Source organism: Mastigoproctus giganteus, chromosome 13, assembly GCF_048544385.1.
Source record: "Mastigoproctus giganteus isolate SK-2022 chromosome 13, ASM4854438v1, whole genome shotgun sequence".
Taxonomy (NCBI): Eukaryota; Metazoa; Arthropoda; class Arachnida; order Uropygi; family Thelyphonidae; genus Mastigoproctus; species Mastigoproctus giganteus.
This window is the reverse complement of record NC_143587.1, coordinates 30,466,094-30,485,006: the sequence shown is the minus strand read 5'-3', so window position 1 is coordinate 30,485,006 and position 18,913 is coordinate 30,466,094. Positions and strand designations below refer to the sequence as shown.

At 36.9% G+C, this 18,913-nt stretch overlaps 2 protein-coding genes across 5 annotated transcripts in view; one reads left to right on the top strand and one right to left on the bottom strand.

Annotated features, from left to right (window-relative positions):
- Nucleotides 1–13,278, bottom strand: part of metro (membrane palmitoylated protein 7-like protein metro) — a 300,602-nt gene extending 287,324 nt beyond the window's left edge. The window contains exons 1-2 of the mRNA XM_090387397.1: nucleotides 13,181–13,278; nucleotides 1,985–2,060 (exon numbers count right to left, since the gene is read on the bottom strand). The gene's annotated coding sequence lies outside the window, so the exon portion shown is untranslated. The remainder of the gene's footprint in view (nucleotides 1–1,984; nucleotides 2,061–13,180) is intronic.
- A 545-nt stretch (nucleotides 13,279–13,823) lies between these two features.
- Nucleotides 13,824–18,913, top strand: part of wcy (WW domain-containing adapter protein with coiled-coil wacky) — a 252,625-nt gene continuing 247,535 nt past the window's right edge. For 3 of the 4 annotated variants that reach the window (XM_090388071.1, XM_090388070.1, XM_090388073.1), the window contains exons 1-3: nucleotides 13,824–13,978; nucleotides 14,223–14,256; nucleotides 16,991–17,186. In XM_090388071.1, coding sequence (XP_090244197.1) covers nucleotides 13,938–13,978; nucleotides 14,223–14,256; nucleotides 16,991–17,186 — 271 coding nt within the window. In that variant the 5' untranslated portion in view covers nucleotides 13,824–13,937. Of the gene's footprint in view, nucleotides 13,979–14,222; nucleotides 14,257–16,942; nucleotides 17,187–18,913 lie in introns of all 4 variants that reach the window. The other variant, XM_090388074.1, reaches the window with a different exon arrangement.

The following is an 18,913-nucleotide window of genomic DNA, read 5'->3' as shown; positions in this document are numbered from 1 at the left end:
CGTTTTTTTTTTTTTTTTTTATATATATACTGTAGGTGGTAGATGACTTTCATCAACCGGTGAAATACCACCACTTTGCTTATTGGAGGCTTGAAGTGGTGAAACCCATGTTTAGTCTCTAGAGCAAAGTTTCTGGCATCCCTCTCTCCCCCATACTTCTCCTCCAACCCATGCACGGTACTAAGTACTATAGGTTTTGATACCTTTCGTGTTTGGGGTTTTCATAAAAAAAAAAAAAAAAAATGTAAAGTACTACATATGGGAAACAGCAACCCCAGAGCAACGTATCAACTATGTGGTGCTACACTGACAGTGGTAGAGAATGAAAAGGACCTGGTGTTATTGTGCAGGCAGATATGAAGTTCTCTGAGCAGTGCTGACTTGCTGCAAGAGTAGCTCATGGTGTCTTGTCAATGATATACAGGAATTTTTCTAGCAGGGATAAGGAGGTGATTATTCCCTTGTATAGGGCAATGGTCAGGCTACACCTTGAGTACTGTATACAGGTCTGGACCTCATTTCAAGAAGGATGTAGAGCTGCTGAAATTAGTACAGAGAAGGGTAACCAAATTAGTAAAGGGAACAAAGGGTTGTTCTTACGAAGAAAGGCTTAAGTTTTGCAAATTATAGTGTCTGGAGACTAAGCACTGGTGAGGTGATCTGATAAAGGTGTATAAAGCCTTGAATGGTTTGAGCATGCTCAATGCCGATGGAATTCTTCCTCTTGCTCAGAATAATCACGTGAGAGGACATAAATTCAGATTGAAGAAAGACCGATGTAGGATAGATGTGCAGAAATTTGCCTTTAGCCAGCAGATAGTTGGTTGGTGGAACGGACTTCCATCCCTTGTTGTGGAAGTTGATAGTCTAAATAAATTTAAGGCTCAGTTGGACAGGTATTTCGAACGAACGGAGGGGTAAAATGGAAGTGTTTTTTTTTTTCTTTTGGCTGATGCTGCATAAGCTTGCTTTCTTGCATCATATGCCTCTACTAATGCTAAAAATGCTAATGCAGTAGTCATTCCCTGACCTTTCCGCATCCTCTGCATTTCGTGGTCACGGGCTCGAACCCCGGTCTAATCAAGAAGCATGTGCTATGCACTGCTGCTGCTCCTGCCTACCTGGCTATGGAGGCGCCTGTGCATTATGGAGGTAACTGCAAAAAGATCACACAAGATCTTTTTATATTTAAAAGATACGTCTTAAATTGGAATATTTTATTACTCAAGATAAGAGCAAAAGCTTCATTCTGTATATAGCAAAGAGCAAAGTTTACTACATTGGGTGTCAATCTCATATTGTGGAAGCACTTCGCCACACATTGCCTTAGTATTGAACTAATTGAAATAAAAGTACTGCTCCAATTGAGAAGTATACTGCCGTTTATTTCAAGTGCAGGTGACTAACCTGTTGTTATCCCCAATATGCATAATAGTACTTTTATTACATGATAATGGGGATGGAGGTCAAAGCTGCTGTTATGTTGTAACAGCAGCTTTGACAGGGAGGTGGGTGGGGCTTTAAAAAGTAGGAAAAATTGCTGGGCAACTAAAATAACACTTTGCTCCACATTGAGAAATTACAAATTAAACAGTTCATTTAAAGCTAAAATGAGGGATTATTCTACAACCCAATACAGATATACTGAACTATTTTTAACAACTAACAAGGACATTTTAAATCCAGCTTTTATATTTGTTATCAAGTCTTTCCTAAAACATTGATGCTCAGGAGTGCAACTCCAGTAATATGGACTATGAACTTCACAAAAAAATAAGGATAATTTCCTTGCTCTTGGTATACATTAAAAAAAAAAAATTGCCTTTTTAATGTAAAAAGATAAATTCATATAATTTTAGGTGCTCATTCCAAATTGCTCATGCGTAACATGAGCAATTTGGAATCTAAAGGGGTATAACTGCTTTTTATTTAATGAAACTTAACAACAAAGATGAACTGAATGTTTTAGTACAGCTCTGCGTACCTTCATTAGTGAATAACACAAGGTTTTGGATGACGAGTGATGTCTACATTGCTGCTAGTCCTACTTATGGAGGGACCTGGAAATATAAAGAAACAAAGGAGTTACATAAATAGGAAAGTTCTTATATTCATCTGTCCTGATTTCAAGTTCCAGCATTCAGGCTGGAAAATATGAAATCAGTTAATGATATAGTTGTTTCCTTTCATTATTTTATTCTAACATTTAAAATTTATTTTCAAACTACCCTCTGAACTCTGGACTCATGAGACAGAAATAATAGTACCCCCAAATTTGATGTTAAGTATGCACAGTAGACCAGAAAAGCTGCCTCTAATGGATAATTGCAGCAAAAGATATCATTGCAATTATCCATTACACCAGAAATTTCTAGTTACATTTTCAAATTACAAAACAGCTAATGTTATTTGGCCTTACTGAAATTATATATAGTTAGGACTATTCTGTCCTATCAAGTTTTACAAGCAAGCAGGACTTCTATGTTAATACAACGGTCTTAATGCTAACAGCAGTATAAACTTTACTTTCACAAGTTACTTTGGTATTGGCAGTGGCGGATTTAGCACTTGAGAGGCCCCAGGCGCAATTCAATTTTGAGCCCTCCCCTCTAAATATTTTCGTTACCACTACAGTGTGCATTCCACGCACACGTTTTTACTATAGCATGCACTCTAGATTTGGTGTTGCGGTTTTAATCATTATGGTTGCGCAATCCTTTCATACATATTTTATTAATTGGGAATTAAAAAATTAATTCCCAATTATCACTTGCTATAAATGTCACGGCTCATCAAACAATTCAGTTTTGATAGATACATAAACAATACATGATATTACAGATACTTACTTGATAACAAAACAAAAATACTCCTACACTAAAACACCAACCACACCAAACTCTAGTAATTTGTAACAGATTCGTCAGTGATATGTTAGTTCCAAAAGCTATTAAAAAAGACGATGCTCCGTTACATGTGAGCCAGCGCAGTAGTGATTTCAAAGGCTTTAAAAGACTACTGCGCTTGCTTATTGGTTCCCAATTAGTTGCGAATAGTTTTGAACTGCCTCCTCGAACAAATCTAATGTCGTTTCTCGAGCAATATCGTCAAAGGGTTTTACTCATGGAATTGCCTCCACTAGGAAAAAACTGAAAGTGCTTAATTTAAGCATTAACGATAATATGTATTCTATTTCAGATTCACTTAGTTCGCATAGATATTTCATATAATATGTAGGGATAGTCGCATAAGAGTTTACTAACTTCTCATCTTAAATTATAGTTTTATTCAGTAACGGTAATAAAGATGAGTGTAAAAATTTAAAATGAAACAATTTTTTTTTTGAGACCTAAATTTGAGCCCCTCGATTTAAGAGGCCCCAGGCGCGCGCCTCATGCGCCTGTGCGAAAATCCGCCACTGGGTATTGGGCCACTTTCAAACAAATTACATTACCAAAAGGTTAACCAACCATTTATTTAAAAGATGGGATTGCTATGACATACTTCATAGCAATACTTCATAGTAGTGTTGTAACTCTCAGTGAAGAAAAAGTCCTGAAACAGGATGTGATAGTGGTGTCTCATGTTTTAAATAAATGCCTTTAGGTAAAGAACAAAATGCAAGATATAATTTCAACCAGTACAACTGGCTCCAATATGCTGTTTGTTGAATGTCAGGCAGTTTGCCATATTTATTAAGTTTCCTAAACATAGCCAGAAAATGGGTGGTGCTATATAAGGGATTGGGAGGTTTATATGCATTATATAACTGGCAAACAACTCTCGCTGACTGAGAAGGGAGATGGCAAGAAAGATTGTCAATGGAATTCACCTGCTTATTCAATTAACTATTTGTGCTTTTTTTCCATTTCATTTCATACACATTGAACTGAATTTCAAATCCCCCTACTGTAAACTGCCTCATATGTAGGAAATTTATAATCCACTGCCTAAGCACATCATTATCATCTCAGGGAAATATCTAAGGCCCTACACCAGATTAAAAATCCACAATGACTTGCATACCCATCATAATTGATTTACAATTGTGATTCAAAGTTCTTGGTTGTTTAAAATTTTAATTTTTAAAGTTCTTCCATGTAATTCATCATTAATTTCCATGATTTAATCAAGCAGTTAAGAGGTAAGCTCTGTTTCTTAGAAGCTATGCTAATTATACTTTGTTGGAACTTAAAAAGGATACTACAAATTTATCGTACAATAATAATATAAAGAATTAAATTATGAATTTAATTAATAATTAAAGAAATTAAATGAATTTTATACTACAATAATAATAATTAAACTGTATGATATTAAGGATATCCCTTACATTTTTCGCAAGCAGCAGGATTTAAACTGCTTAGTTAATGCAATGATCTTAATACTCAACAAACTTTTAATAGAAAAAAAAAACACTTTGTCCTAATATTGCACTACTATGAAACAAATGATATTCCTTGAGGTTGTCACAGACATTCTCTCAGATATGCCAGACAAGCTGTACTTGCTACTCACAGGTAGCAAGTACAACGGTGATGGAACTGATATTAGGGTGACATTCGAGTCAAGTGGACCCAATTTCGACGAACTCTGGATGGTCTGTTTCAGCCAAATCCTCTGCTTGCACCTTCACGATGGTGGGACTGTTAGTAATTCTGGGTATAACCTCCATGCACATGAACTGTGGGTGACCACCCAGGTGTTAACCAACGTAAGCAGGGGTCGAGGTGTGGCACCCTCAAATCTCTCTCTCTCTCTCTCTCTCTCTCTCTCTCTCTCTCTCTCTCTCTCTCTCTCTCTCTCTCTCTCTCTACCTCATTGTGTCAAATTCAACTGTTGTCTCTACCGTTCTCCCAACTCCACTAATCACTTGGAGCTCTTTGACTTTCTCCAGTCCAACTTTCCTAACAGTGACGTGATTTTCCTTGGTGACTTTAATGTTCACAACTCCAGCTGGCTTCCATTTTCTAGTCACACCGACCCAGCTGGTCGAGATGCTGAGGTTTTTGCAATTACTAATGACTTTGCACAGATTGTTCATTTACCTACAAGAATACTGGACAATCCTAACCATCCAGTCAACACGCTTGATCTTTTTCTCACAAACAACCCTTCTAAGTATACAGTCGAATTGAGTGGTCCTTTAGGCACCTCAGATCAAACTTGGTGATTGTCTCTTCTCCAATGGAGCCTTTATCTCATGGATAATCCAAACCTTGTGTTGTTTGGCATTATAAGAATGCAAAATGGGAAGACCTGTGTGATTTCTTTTCTTCGGTTCGATTACTGTTTCAAAACTTCTGATGTCAACGTTTGCTCAGATAATGTCAGTGAAATTATTCTTGTAGGAATGGAATCCTTTATTCCACACTCCTCTTTAAAATCTCACCCTTTATCTATTATCTAAACCTTGGTTTTCCAATAAATGGGCTAAGGCTGTTCAAGAGAAGAACGTTGCATATCTTAATTTGAAGATAAATATACCTTGTGAGATTAGCTAAATGATGTCTGTGAGAAGAGATTTTGAAATGTGGTCTTGGTAACTGGATACCTTAGAGGGTTCTAATTGAGGTGTTAAGACTCGGAAGGGATAATAAAGTAATGAAGATGAAATGTTCACAGTATTAAATTATATCATTTAAACGGGGTGGGAGAATTATAGACTGGATTGTATTAAGTTTTTTCCTCTCACCAGAAAGTTGTTATTCATTGGAATATGTTGCCTAAAAAGTGCTGCCTTCAATGGTTTGTATTAGCATTAGTAGAAGAATGTTATGCAAGAAAGCAAGCTTATACAGCATCAACCAAAAAAAAGAAAAAAAAACCCCTTCCCATTTCACTCATCCCAAATGATTGTCTAGTTCTGCCTTGAACTTATTTAAGTTGCTGACCTCCACAACAACACATGGAAGTTAGTTCCAACTATCAACCACCCGCTGGCTAAAGGTGAATTTCCACACATATATTCTACAATTGTCTTTCCTCAATTGAATTTATGTCCCCTCAGGTGAGTAATCTGAGCAAGAGGAAGAGTCCCATTAGAACTGAGCTTGCTCAATCCATTCAGGGACTTATACACCTTAATTAGATTACCTCGCAGGCACCTAATCTCCAGAAGCTGCAATTTACAGAACTTAAGCCTCCCTTTTGTTCCATTCAGCAATCTCGTTGCCCTTCTCTGTACTCATTCCAGCAGCTCTATATCTTTCCTGAAATACCTCCGTGCCTGTATACAGTACTCAATGTACCATTGCTTTATACAGGGGGACAATCACCCCCTTATCCCTGCTAGGAAATGCCTAGACATTACTGACAAGACACCACAAACTACTCTTGTAGTCTTTTTGCACTGCTCAAAAAACTTCATATCTTGCTCCACAATTACCCCCAGGTCCTTTTCATTCTCCACTACCCTGAGTGTAGTACCACCCAGTTGATACATTGCTCTGGAGTTACTGCTACCCATATGCAGTACTTTACATTTGTCAATATTAAACTTCAGTTGCCACCGTTCAGCCCATCTGCTCAACTTTTCCAGATCCTATTGCAGTGGTGTACTCTCTTTACTGTCATTAACAACCCTGCCAACCTTCGTATCGTCTGCAAACTTGGAAATTAACCCTGATATACATTCATCAATATCATTGATAAATACTAAAAACAACAATGGGCCCAACACTGAACCCTGCGGGACTCCAATAATAACATTAGTCCAAGAAGAAGACCAGTGTCCATTGATAACCACTCGTCTTCTCCCACTCAACCATCCTTTTATCCATTGTACCAACTTGCCCTTAATGCCATAGTGCTCCAATTTGTATAGTAGTCTTCCATGTGCCGCAGTATCAAAAGCTTTGCTAAAATCCAAGAATATGATATTAAAATTATTCTTTGAATCCAGTTTCTTTGTGACCAAATCATAGTATCCAATCAAATTTGTCACAAAAGACTTCCCCTTAACAAACCCATGCCGTGTCTAAAGTATAACTGCAGTCTTATCTAGATGATCCTGCATCATTTCCTTAACCAGAGACTCCATTATTTTCCCTGGAACAGAAATTAGACTAACAGGTCTGTAATTACCCATGCTACCCTTTGCTCCCCCTTTATGAATTGGGACACATTTGCACATCTCCAGTCCATGGGGACCTTCCCTGAGTCCAAGGCAGCTTTCATAATTATAGCTAAGGTTTCTTTACTTCATTTAATATAACTGGATAGATCCCATCAACCCCAGGTGCCTTTCTTATGCTTAACTTCAATTTCTCCTCCACTTTGCTCTCAGTTATTACAAAATGATTTAGCTCTCTGTCAGAGTTCAATAAGCTTCTGGCCTCCACTTCCCTAGAGATCTCCTCATGTGTGAATGTGGATGCAAAATACTCATTCAGTTTGTCAACTACCTCAGCAGGTTCATCAACAATTGAACTGTCAATGTCAAGTAAACCAACCTGATTCACACAATTCCTTCTAGAGTTTACATAAGGGTCATTCCATGCAAGTGCCTAGGGGTCAATGCTTGACCATCTTCAATTTTGTTGAAACTTGGTGTGAATGTTTATACAGGTATCAAATGAAGCTGTGCAAAATTTAATTCAAAAAATAGTATGCTTGAGTTGAGGCACCAGCACCTTTCTTGTGGGAGGTCACTTGTGTTACGCAAAGCAAATCACAAAAAATTTTCAAAGTTTTAAGTGTTACTGTTGCACAATGGTGAGAGGTAGTGCTCTGAAACTTGGTATACTTAGTTAACTTTTGGCAGAGAATGCAAAACGTTTGGTGTCCAGGCTCAAAAACTTTCACATTTTTAACAATGCGGTCTAAAACTGGCACCAAAAATTTGTCACAACAAACTTAAGCAAGACTTTTGAAAGTCTTAACTTTGAAATTAAAACCTTTGGTACCTTCATCTTTGGACATTCCACTTACCAATTGCATGATTAATATAACTTGATAGATCCCATCCACCGCAGGTGCCTTTCTTATGCTTAACTTCAATTTCTCTTGCACTTTGCTCTCAGTTATTACAAAATCATTTAGCTCCCTGTCAGAGTTTAATAAGCTTCTGGTCTCCACTTCACAACAGATCTCCTCATGCTTCAGGAGAGACTGCTTCTACAGGGATGGGATACACTTAAATAGAAATGGCGCAAGAATATTTGCCGATGCTATCGAGGCAGTGTTAGGTGTGTCGGAAAACTGCTGGTTTGGAGGGATACAAGGACTAATAGATTAACAGTAGCAATTGGCAGAGGTGAAAGTGATTCTTGCACTACTTCTATTGGAATGAGCAGCTGCCTGAAAAACAGAATGCAGGATATTTTAGAGACTGCTGGGAGTCACTGCAGTAGAAGTAAACACATGGTTTGTGTTAGGATAGCTAAGAATAGGAACAGGTGCATGTATACTTCTGTGTACACCAATGCTAGGAGTTTGGTAAATAAATTTGATGAATTTGAGGTATTGCTCAAAGCATCAAAGGAGGATATTGCTGGGATATCAGAGACGTGGTATCACAGATATAAGGAATGCAGAACTGGAATTTGGGGGAGTACAATGTCTACAGAAAGAATAGACAGGATACGAAGGGAGGAGGGGTTATGCCACTAGTTAAGAAACACAAAAATCCAAGGAAGTGAAGCCAGTCGACATCGCTGGACAGTGCAGTGTCGAGTCAGTTTTGTGTGACATAAGCATTGGGAGATCAAAATAGAGTAGGAGTGTGCTATAGGCCTAATGACTCTGATGAGTTTAATAAGAAACTGTACAGGGAAATAGAGTGCGCCAGTAAATCACAGAGTCTTATAATGGGGGATTTTAATTTCCCAGATATTGACTGGAATTTGTGGGTTGGTCACCCACAACACCAGCAAGGCTTTTGTGGATTTATTGGATGATTGTTTTCTACATCAGCATGTTTGGGAGGCAACTAGAGGGAGTAATAACCTTGATCTGATTATCAGTAGTGATTCTTCATGCATCAAGAATCTGCAGATAAAGGAACCACTAGGTGTCAGTGATCACAGTATGCTGAAGTGGGATTTACTCAAAGAGGTAACTACCATCAGGGGTAAAGGGAAGGGTTTTTGCTTTCATAAAGGCGACTATGATGGTCCGAGACAGTATTTAAATTCTATACAGTGGGACCAACTGATAATATTACCAACAGCAAATTCAAAATGGGAAGCATTCAAAACTTATCTTGGAAGCTACTAGGCTTTACATAACAAACTAAGAAATACTGTTCAAGGTTTAGGCCTAAATGGATGACAGATGAAGTAATGAGACATATGGCAGAGACGAAAAATGCATGGGATACATAAATTAACATGTGACACAGAAGCCTATGATAGATATAAGCTCCGCCTGCCTAACCTCCTTTGTAACCAAGTTACAAAGGAGGTTAGGCAGGTGAAGGCCGATTATGAGAAATCTTTGGCAAAGGATACAAAGAAAAACAGCAAAGAGTTCTTTACTTATGTAAACTCTAGAAGGAAGGGTGAATTAGATTGGTCCACTTGATATCAATGGGTCAACTGTTGATGATCCTTCTCGGGTAGCTAACAAACTAAATGAATATTTGGCATCGACATTCACACGAGGAGTTATTCAGCGAGGGGAATGCCAGAAGTGTATTCAACTCTAGCAGTAAGCTAGATAATCTTGTAATAACTGAGAGTAAAGTGGAGGAGAAATTGTTGAAGATAAACACAAGAAAGGCACCTGGGGTGGATGGGATCTATCCAGTTATATTAAAGGAGGCAGCAAAGGAAGTAAGCAAACCCTTAGTCACATAATTATGAGAGCTTTCTTGGACTCAAGGGAGGTACTCATGGACTGGAGATGTGCAAATGTGACCCCAATTCACAAAGGAGGATCAAAGGTTGACACAAGTAATTGTAGACCTGTGAGTTTAACTTCTGTTCCAGGAAAATTAATGGAAGCCCTGGTTAACGAAGCACTGCAGGATCATCTAGACAAGACTTCAGTTATAGCTCGGACACAGCATGGTTTTGTTAAGAGAAAGTCTTGCCTGACCAATCTGATTGGATACTATGATGTAGTCACAAAGGAACTGGATGCAGGGAATAACTTTGATATCATATATTTGGATCTTACGAAGGATTTGGATACTGTTGCACATGGAAGACTGCCGAACAAATTGGAGCAGTGTGGCATTGGAGTCAAATTGCTGCTATGGTTAAAGGGATGGTTGAGTGGGAGATTGTTTGTTATTTGGTTTTTAGGAGCATTAGCAACTAAGGCCATATTGCTCCAGGAATAAGCAGTAGTCATTCCATTGACCTTTCCGCATCCTCCGTATTTAGTGGTGACAGGCTCGAACCCCGGTCTAATCAAGAAGCGTGTGCTATGCACTGCTGCTCCTTCCCACCTGGCTATGGAGGTGCCCAGTACACTGCTGCAACAGGATCTAGAAAAGTTGAGTAGATGAGCTGAGAGGTAGCAAATGAAGTTTGACATTGACAAATGTAAAGTACTACATATGGGAAGCAGTAACCCCAGAGTAACGTATCAACTCAGTGGTGCTACACTGACAGTGGTTGAGAACGAAAATGACCTGCATAAGCTTGCTTTCTTGCATCATGTGCCTCTACTAATGCTAAAGTTCTTTCAACAGTGTAGTAAAGCTGCTAAGTCAACACATGGGATCATGGTAAATTGGTAATAGTAGCAGTGGCAAATGATGCAAGAAAGCAAGCTTATGTGGCATGAGCAAAAAAAAACAAAACAAAACAAAAAAAAAAAAAAATTGTACAGGCAGATATGAAGTTTTCTGAACAGTGCAGACTGCCTGCAAGAGTAGCTCATGGTGTCTTGTCAATGATATACAGGAATTTTTCAAGTAGGGATAAGGAGGTGATTATCCCTTGTATAAGGCAATGGTCAGGCCACTCACTGAGTACTGTATACAGGTCTGGATGCCTCATTTTAAGAAGGATGTTGAGCTGTTGGAACGAGTACAGAGAAGAACAACAAGATTAGGGAATGGAACAAAGGGTTGCTCTTACGAAGAAAGGCTTAAGTTTTGCAAATTACTGTCTAGAGACTGGGCACCTGCGAGGTGATCGGATTAAGGTGTATAAAGCCTTGAATGGTTTGAGCATGCTCAATGCTGATGGGATTCTTCCTCTTGCTCAGAATCACCTGAGAGGGCATAAATTCAAATTGAGGAAAGACAGGTAGGATAGATGTGTGGAAGTTTGCTTTTAGGCAGCGGGTAGTTGGTTTGTGGAACAGACTTCCATCCTCTATTGTGGAAGTTGATAGCCTAAATAAATTTAAGACTGGGCTGGACAGGTATTTGGAACGAACAGAGGGGTGAAATGGGAGAGGTTTTTTTTTTTTTTTTTGGCTGATGCTGCATAAGCTTGCTTTCTTGCATCATGTGCCTCTACTAATGCTAAAGTTCTTTCAACAGTGTAGTAAAACTGCTAAGTCAACACATGGGATCATGGTAAATTGGTAATAGTAGCAGTGGCAAATGATGCAAGATAGCAAGCTTATGTAGCATGAGGAAAAAAAAAAAAAAAAACGCACTCTTCACCCATCCATACCTTCCAAGAATTTGTCTAATTCTTTCTTGAATTTATTCAAACCGCCTACTTCCACAAAAATAAATGGAAGTTTTTTCCAACAATCAATGAACTGCTGGCTGAAGGCAAACTTCTGCACATCTATCCTGCAATCATCCTTCCTCAACTTGAATTTATAGTTGTTATGCTGTCATTTGGTTTTTAGGAGCATTAGCAACTAAGGCCATATTGCTCTGGGGATATGCAGTGGTCATTCCCTGACCTTTCGGCATCATCCGTATTTGGTGGTTATGGGCTCGAACCCCGGTCTAATCAAGAAGCATGGGCTACGCACTGCTGCTCCTGCCCACCTGGCTACGGAGGCGCCTCGAATTTATGGCCCCTCATTTGTGGTATCAGCAAGAGGGAAGAATGCTATCAACATTTAACTTGCTCAATCCATTCAAAGTCTTAAACACCTTAATCAGATCTCCCCGCAGGTACTTAGTCTCCAGATGCTGCAATTTACAGAAATGAAGCCTTTCTTTGTAAGAGCAACCTTTTGTTCCATAATGATGTAAGACTTTTACAAGTACAAATAAAGAGGTAATCACCCCACTATGCTTATAAACAGTAACACCACAAACTTGGATATGTTTACACATCTGGATACCTCATTTAAGGAAGTGATATCAACTTGCTTGAAACAGGTACAAGGAAGCAACTGAGACCAGTTGTGGATGCAATGTGGTATTAAAGAAGAGATTCCAATTCTGTAAGCGAGAATGTTTGGAAACTAGACATCGGCTGAACTCCAGATTAGGGCACCCCACCCAACATGGTGAGGAAAGAAGTGATTGACAAGTGAAAGTTCCTCCCACTCAGTTCTGCGATTCGCTGATTATTGTGGTGGTGTTTTCTTTCTGATTGTTTTGTGTCATCTTGGAATGGAGTGCTTAGCATAGTTGGGTTTTTACCCCCCTCCCCCTAATGTGGCTGATTTTGAATCGGAAAATGAGTTAGCAAGTGGGGGGAAATAAACACCCTAGACATCAACTTAGGAAGACAGTGGGCAGTCACAACTTGTCAATCACTGCTTTCCCACTGTTGTTCTAGCCACCATGTTAGATGGGGTACTCTAATCTGGAGTTTTACTCTAGACATCTACTTGGGGGTTATGAATGCAGTATACAAGGCCTTAAAGTAATGAGAAAAACTTAATGATCATGTGGCACGTTTTCTGTCTAGTATAAGATTCAAAGAAAAGATAACTGTAAACTGGATGTAAGAAAATTATTTGCACTTTCAAATAATTGATTACTTTTCAGTCAATGAGTAATCAATTATTGAGAAGATTTACCAAATGCCAGAGTTTTACGCAGATAAATATTTGGAAATAGCACATAAAATATAAGCCTAAGGAGATTTTATTTTTATATTTTCATTTACTTTTTAACGGAAAATTCTACACAAGCTTTGCTTCCTTGAGTTTTTTTAGACATTTACTCATATTGATACTAACACTAAAGCATTTCGCAAAATACGTAATCATGCAACACTGTTTACATGAAAAAAAAACAAAACTGCAAACGTAACGAAAATCACACCTATTATGAATGAATTATTACGATTAGTTTACTCACCTTGTTTCATTTGTTTATATCCTAAGTTGATTTAAAATAAACACCGGCAAATGAATTCACTAAAAAGCCCTTTACAAATCGATATTTACTGACAACTTATAAGCGGAATTTCACACAAGTGAAAATCTTTATGAAGTAATACTCATTAAACATTTTTATTGTAAAAATAAAAGAAAATAACGAAAACAAACACACACAAAACTTCAAACAGCAGCAGTATATAATCGAATGGAATTAAAAGGTTAGCGTCCACTCAAGAGGAAATATTATAAACAATAGCAGTTTCATTTTGTTCGCTACAACGTCATTTTCAGTTCTTATGATAGGTAATCAGCAAGTGAATATAATATTCAAACGCATCATGATTTTACTACAAAGAAGCAAAGAACATCGCAGAAAATCATTAAATTTGACACTGGTATTGGTACTGACAGATCCTCAGAGCGCCATACTGAAGAATAATAACACATGTGACTTAATATTTTGATAAAATTAATGAAATTCAGTAGTTTATTAATAATCGTGATTATTAAAAAGCTAATTTTATTTTGTAAAAATACTTAATTATGTGCAACAGCATAAAACTGGTTTACGTGACGTTTCAACAAATTGTAATGCTCTAAAGGTGCCCGGATGTGTCATGGCGTTGGATCAAGTGACCGAAGTTGTATTCTTGTAAATGGTCCAAATACCCCTTGATAGACTTTCCTCTTGGAGAGAATAATCTGCATTACATATTTTAATTTTATTAGCATTAATGGTAATGCATGCAAGGAAACTTCCAAGGCTCAATGATGGGTACGGTTATGTAAAGTCCCCCATTCTATTTGTTTGTAGGCCTATCTTTTTATGTATTAAGACGGATGAAATAAAGAATACTTAAAAGTTTGATTATTGAAAAAAGGACGCCATCTTTCAATTCGGCCCATCATTCTTATCAAAATCAATATGAATTGAGTTAAAGATTTGTATTTAAGCTTTAGCTAATGTATTTATTGTTAGTAAACATATACTAATACCCTTGTTATTGTTCATTTGGCAGGTACTTCGACAGGAATCAAGCCCATCCCTATGAGGTTAGTGACAGCAGACGACTATTGGAGTGGTATTACTTAAAGCATAGAAGTTTTAACTATCGAATACAGTGGTATTGTCATCTAGAAAACATTCATACCTATATTGTGTAATCAGACATAGTAAGTTGTATTAACTTCACAAACTGCAGCAGAAAGATCGATTGCATTCTGCACTGTAGCTGCTGAAGGATTTAAATTGGCGTCATCCGTTTTATGTTAAATTTGGATTCCTTTGTGGTTGAGTTGTATTTACAGTTTACTTGTAAATACTAAACAAAATGGAATTCGAAATTAAAAAAAAAAGAAAAAAGTGAGATTTAGAAATTCCGGTAAAACTTTAGAACGGGGTCCCCCTCTTGCAAAATGACATGCCTAATCCGCTTTGGTTAGTGTTAGGGTATTACCCACCCCCGTCCGCTGTTTTAAAATCGGGAACTCGTTTTCTATTTTAAAATAGTTGGAAGGGGGGGATCACCCTAAGACTGAGGCAGTCAGGAGGGGGGGCACCCTATTCTAAAGGTAAAATTTCTATTATTGAGGTATGCACAACCAGTGGGTCCGCCATATCCGACAAAAATGGAGTTGTGTGGCTTTCAGTTAGCATGAAAAATAAAAAAATGTTTTTTGAAATAGCTTTGCATTCCTTCAGCCTCCTTCACAAATGTAATTGTGATAACGAGAAGTAATTGAAAGGCAAGGCAACAACTTAAAGATGAAAATAATTTCAATAGCATGGGCTGGGATATTTTTGCATACAAACATTTGCTTTATTTGCATATGCAACACCTCCCATAGAGAAGCTAAAGAATGAACTGGAAGATACATTGTCACAGCACTCCTTAGTTCTAATATATCAATTGAAAATAAATAAAACCCAAGTGATTAATGCTGAAGTTGGTCCTAAGACTGTAAAAGGTTGTGCTTTACTGTGTAATATACACCAAATTTGGCTTAGAAGCCATGTTTTATGGACCATAACTGGTGTTACAAATTGATGTAAATGCATAAGAGCCACCAGGCAGGCAGTTCATTGTTTAGAATATAATCTTAATGGGATGGAGTGGGGAGTGCTAACAGAGAATAACTATTCTGAAGGATAAGTAAAAACATGGCCTTCAGCACTAGATTTATCAGATAAATTCTTTGAAACCAACTTCCATGTTTATTTCATGAATATAATATATAGCTTTCATTTTAGTGGAAAATAAATGCAATCCAGACAAGCAGGGGACATGGTTTTACTAACTGGTGTTAAATGCCCTAAGAGTAATGTGCTTTAAATATAACAAGAATAGATACTTCTTTGAAATAAAGAGCCAAAGCAGTATTTCTGAAATTTATTTTAAAGTCAAAATCAGAATACCCACAAATTTTTCTCTCGTTTACGGCATCATATTGTCTTGTCTTAAATTATTAGCATTAGCTGTGCAGTGAGTATTTGAAACTTGTTCAAAACCAAGGAATAAATCTTGTATTAATATAATTGGTGTAAACCATTATTTTTAATATGTTGTTTGTGATAAACAATTTTTCTCAGCATTCAGTATTGAAATGAAAGTCTTGGATGAGGATCCCATGGACTTTAGAATTAATGTTCTTATAATGAACAAAGGCTTTTGAGCCTAACAACTTAGAGCGATAAGATCAGAAGAATTCTCTTAGGTTTTTCCCACTCTGTTGTAGTTTCGACTCAAACAGAGATATGCTAATAAGGTTCTCCTCTAAAACTCATTTTTTCTCCCGCATGTATTCTGGCAGATATTCAGTTTACAGACATGTTATGCATGAGCAACTTTTCAGATTTACTCAGGTGTCAGGCTTACCTTGTTTTTATGTTTCCTACAGTGATTAATTTTTTAAATGGGGAGGGTGATGTCTATACATAAAGAAACTACCTGCTGTTGAAAAAAATTGTAACAAATGGGATGAGGAAGGATGTGTGAACTGCACTCAAATGGTCATCTTCATCTTGAAATTAAATTGCAACATGGCTCTGTCTAATCTAATCTAGTCTAAAATTGCCTGTTTATGTTGACTTTCATAGTAATGCCTTGTTTAGATTAAATGAAATTTGTTTCAGATGCTTTATTTGGCATCACTGCATGGGGTTGCTAATTGCCCCCCCCTCCCCTCCCCTCCTTGTTACTGCATATCATAAACAGTTCAGTTGATGGAGTAGTATTCCAGATTTTTCATCTCACAAAATGTGCAAATCAGTGTTAACAGACAAATACAATACATGGTGAACCACTTGAATTCGTATATCATATGAATCAGCATACTAGGAACCTTGAAACAAATAACAAACAACCTATTTGAGTGGAAAAAGGGAAATTGCATTATGTGAATATATGCAGTGAGCAGGCTTAAAGGAAAACAGAATTTAACAGAAAAATTCGGAATAAAAAAGAAAAATGGGTGACAGCACACTTCAAGATAAGTAGTTTGTAACAGATCGGAGTAATCTTGATATTCAAAGTTTGTAATGAGAGCTTAATTAAACCTTGTGACGGTATCAGAAAAATTAATAGTTTCATTTGGACAGATTTATTAAACTACTGTTGTTGTTATTCAGATATCTAAATTTGTTCTACTCATTACGACTTTGAAATTAAGTAATTGCTAACCAGTAATTATTTGCATAGTTTTATTTCTTTGTTTCTGGTGATATACTTTTTTTCTGCAGGTACCTGGAAATTGGTATTATAAAGTGCTTACTGTGATTCTTCCATAGAATACAAGCAAGTATTCCTCCAAGACTGGTTTTAGTGATCGTTACAATGACAAAATGCGAGAATCGCCAACGACTGGTAATGGTAACAATTATGGAAGAAATGACAGCCCTGACAGTAGGCATAGCCCACGATACCATAATAAATCAACATACTCACAAAGACTTAAAGAAAGGGAACGAGAACGCCATGATGCAGGTAAGTTTTCCTCATAAAGCATCAGTTTAGTTATATATTTGATTACTGTAAGCAATTTTTAAACCTTCTAATTTACTTTGAGTAAAAGTTATAAAAAATTAATAGGTTGTTTGTTTGTTTGCACTTATTACTAATTAAAGATACCACATGTTTGTGAATAGTGGTCCGATGCCAATTAATAGAATGTTTATTTGAGCTTATTACTAATTAAAGATACCACGTGTTTGTGAATAGTGGTCTGATGCCAATTTATTTACAAAAACACAAGGAGCTGGCAGTGGTCCATTTGGTAACCCTTTAGTTTTTTTGCTTCCTCAAAAAATGCACAACTCATTTCTGACTGTTGAGCTGGTATTTCAGCTTTGATATAATTGTTATGGTGTTGTGGCGGCTGTACTTGAGTATAAATGGAACTTTATTTATTATCATTATAATGAAGAATGTCACTGAATCGTCCATATATAAAATTAAATTTGCAGTTACTCTCTGAACTACTTTCGCCATGTGTTTTTTAACTCTCTCCTATTCCAAAAAATGTTTATCAAGAGGAAATAATACCAAATTTCCAAAGAAACAGCACCACACTCAGTACAGAAAGTATATTTGTGTTAGCATCCTCAAGATAACCATGAATAAAATGTTTTTGTTTTTCAAGATGGTTTGTGACTGGCAAAATGATTGTGCATGTTTCGTTATTATTCACTTGTTATAATGGATAATAATAATTTTAACATATTTTTAAAGTAACTTAACCAGAAACTTAAAACAGGTGAAATTAGCTTCTTTATTAACCCTTCACAGTTCTGTTTTTTTAGTTGTAACTATTCCTGTTAGTGAAATTTACTCTGCCAGTAGGTAACCTAAAATATAACAATTAAGGTTATCTAAAGCAGATTATTGAATTGTGAGAGCTATTTTAGGTAACCTAACAATGTTTAAAACAAAAGTTGCACTGATCACTATGGTAATCATTCATTATTTATTACAAAAAATGAATAATCTGTGTTCAGTGTGCTATGAGTCACTTAAAAGCATTACCAGGATGAAAGATTAATGAAAATGAATGATTCTTCTGTAATGTGACAAATGATGTAGTGATAAATGTAGTGAACAAGTAGTGATAAATGATGCAAAGAAGCATGCTTATACATCATCAGTCAAGGGAGGGAAAATATCCATATCATCTATAAATTGCCTTTAACAATTTTTCTAATCCTTTAATTTATTTAACTACCCATAACACCCAATGGCACTTTGTTCCGAAAATCTATTATGCTGTGGGTAAAAACAAAATTTTGCACATTTTTCGTGTAAGCATCTCTTTTCAATTTAAATTTGTCCCCTTATGTGTGTGTGTGCCATCTGAGCAAGAGTAACGATACCATCTGCATTTTGTATATTCAATCCGTTTAAAGCCTTAAACACCTCAATCAGGTCTCCTTTTTATCCACAATTACTTTGCATTACCATTCCATGTGAATGATTTGCAATAAAGAAAAGATTCTCTGTCTCTCTAATCTTGTTGAGCTTCTCTGCATCTGTTCCAATAGATTCACATCCTTCCTAAAATGCTTCCAGATGTATATGCTCTAATCAGGATGACTAGCCATTATACAACTGCATAAACACCTTCTACCTGATTTCAGAGTTGCTGTATATTATTAACAGAATGCCATAAGCTGCCCTAGCAGACTTTCTGCACTGGTCAGAGAACTTCATGTTGGACT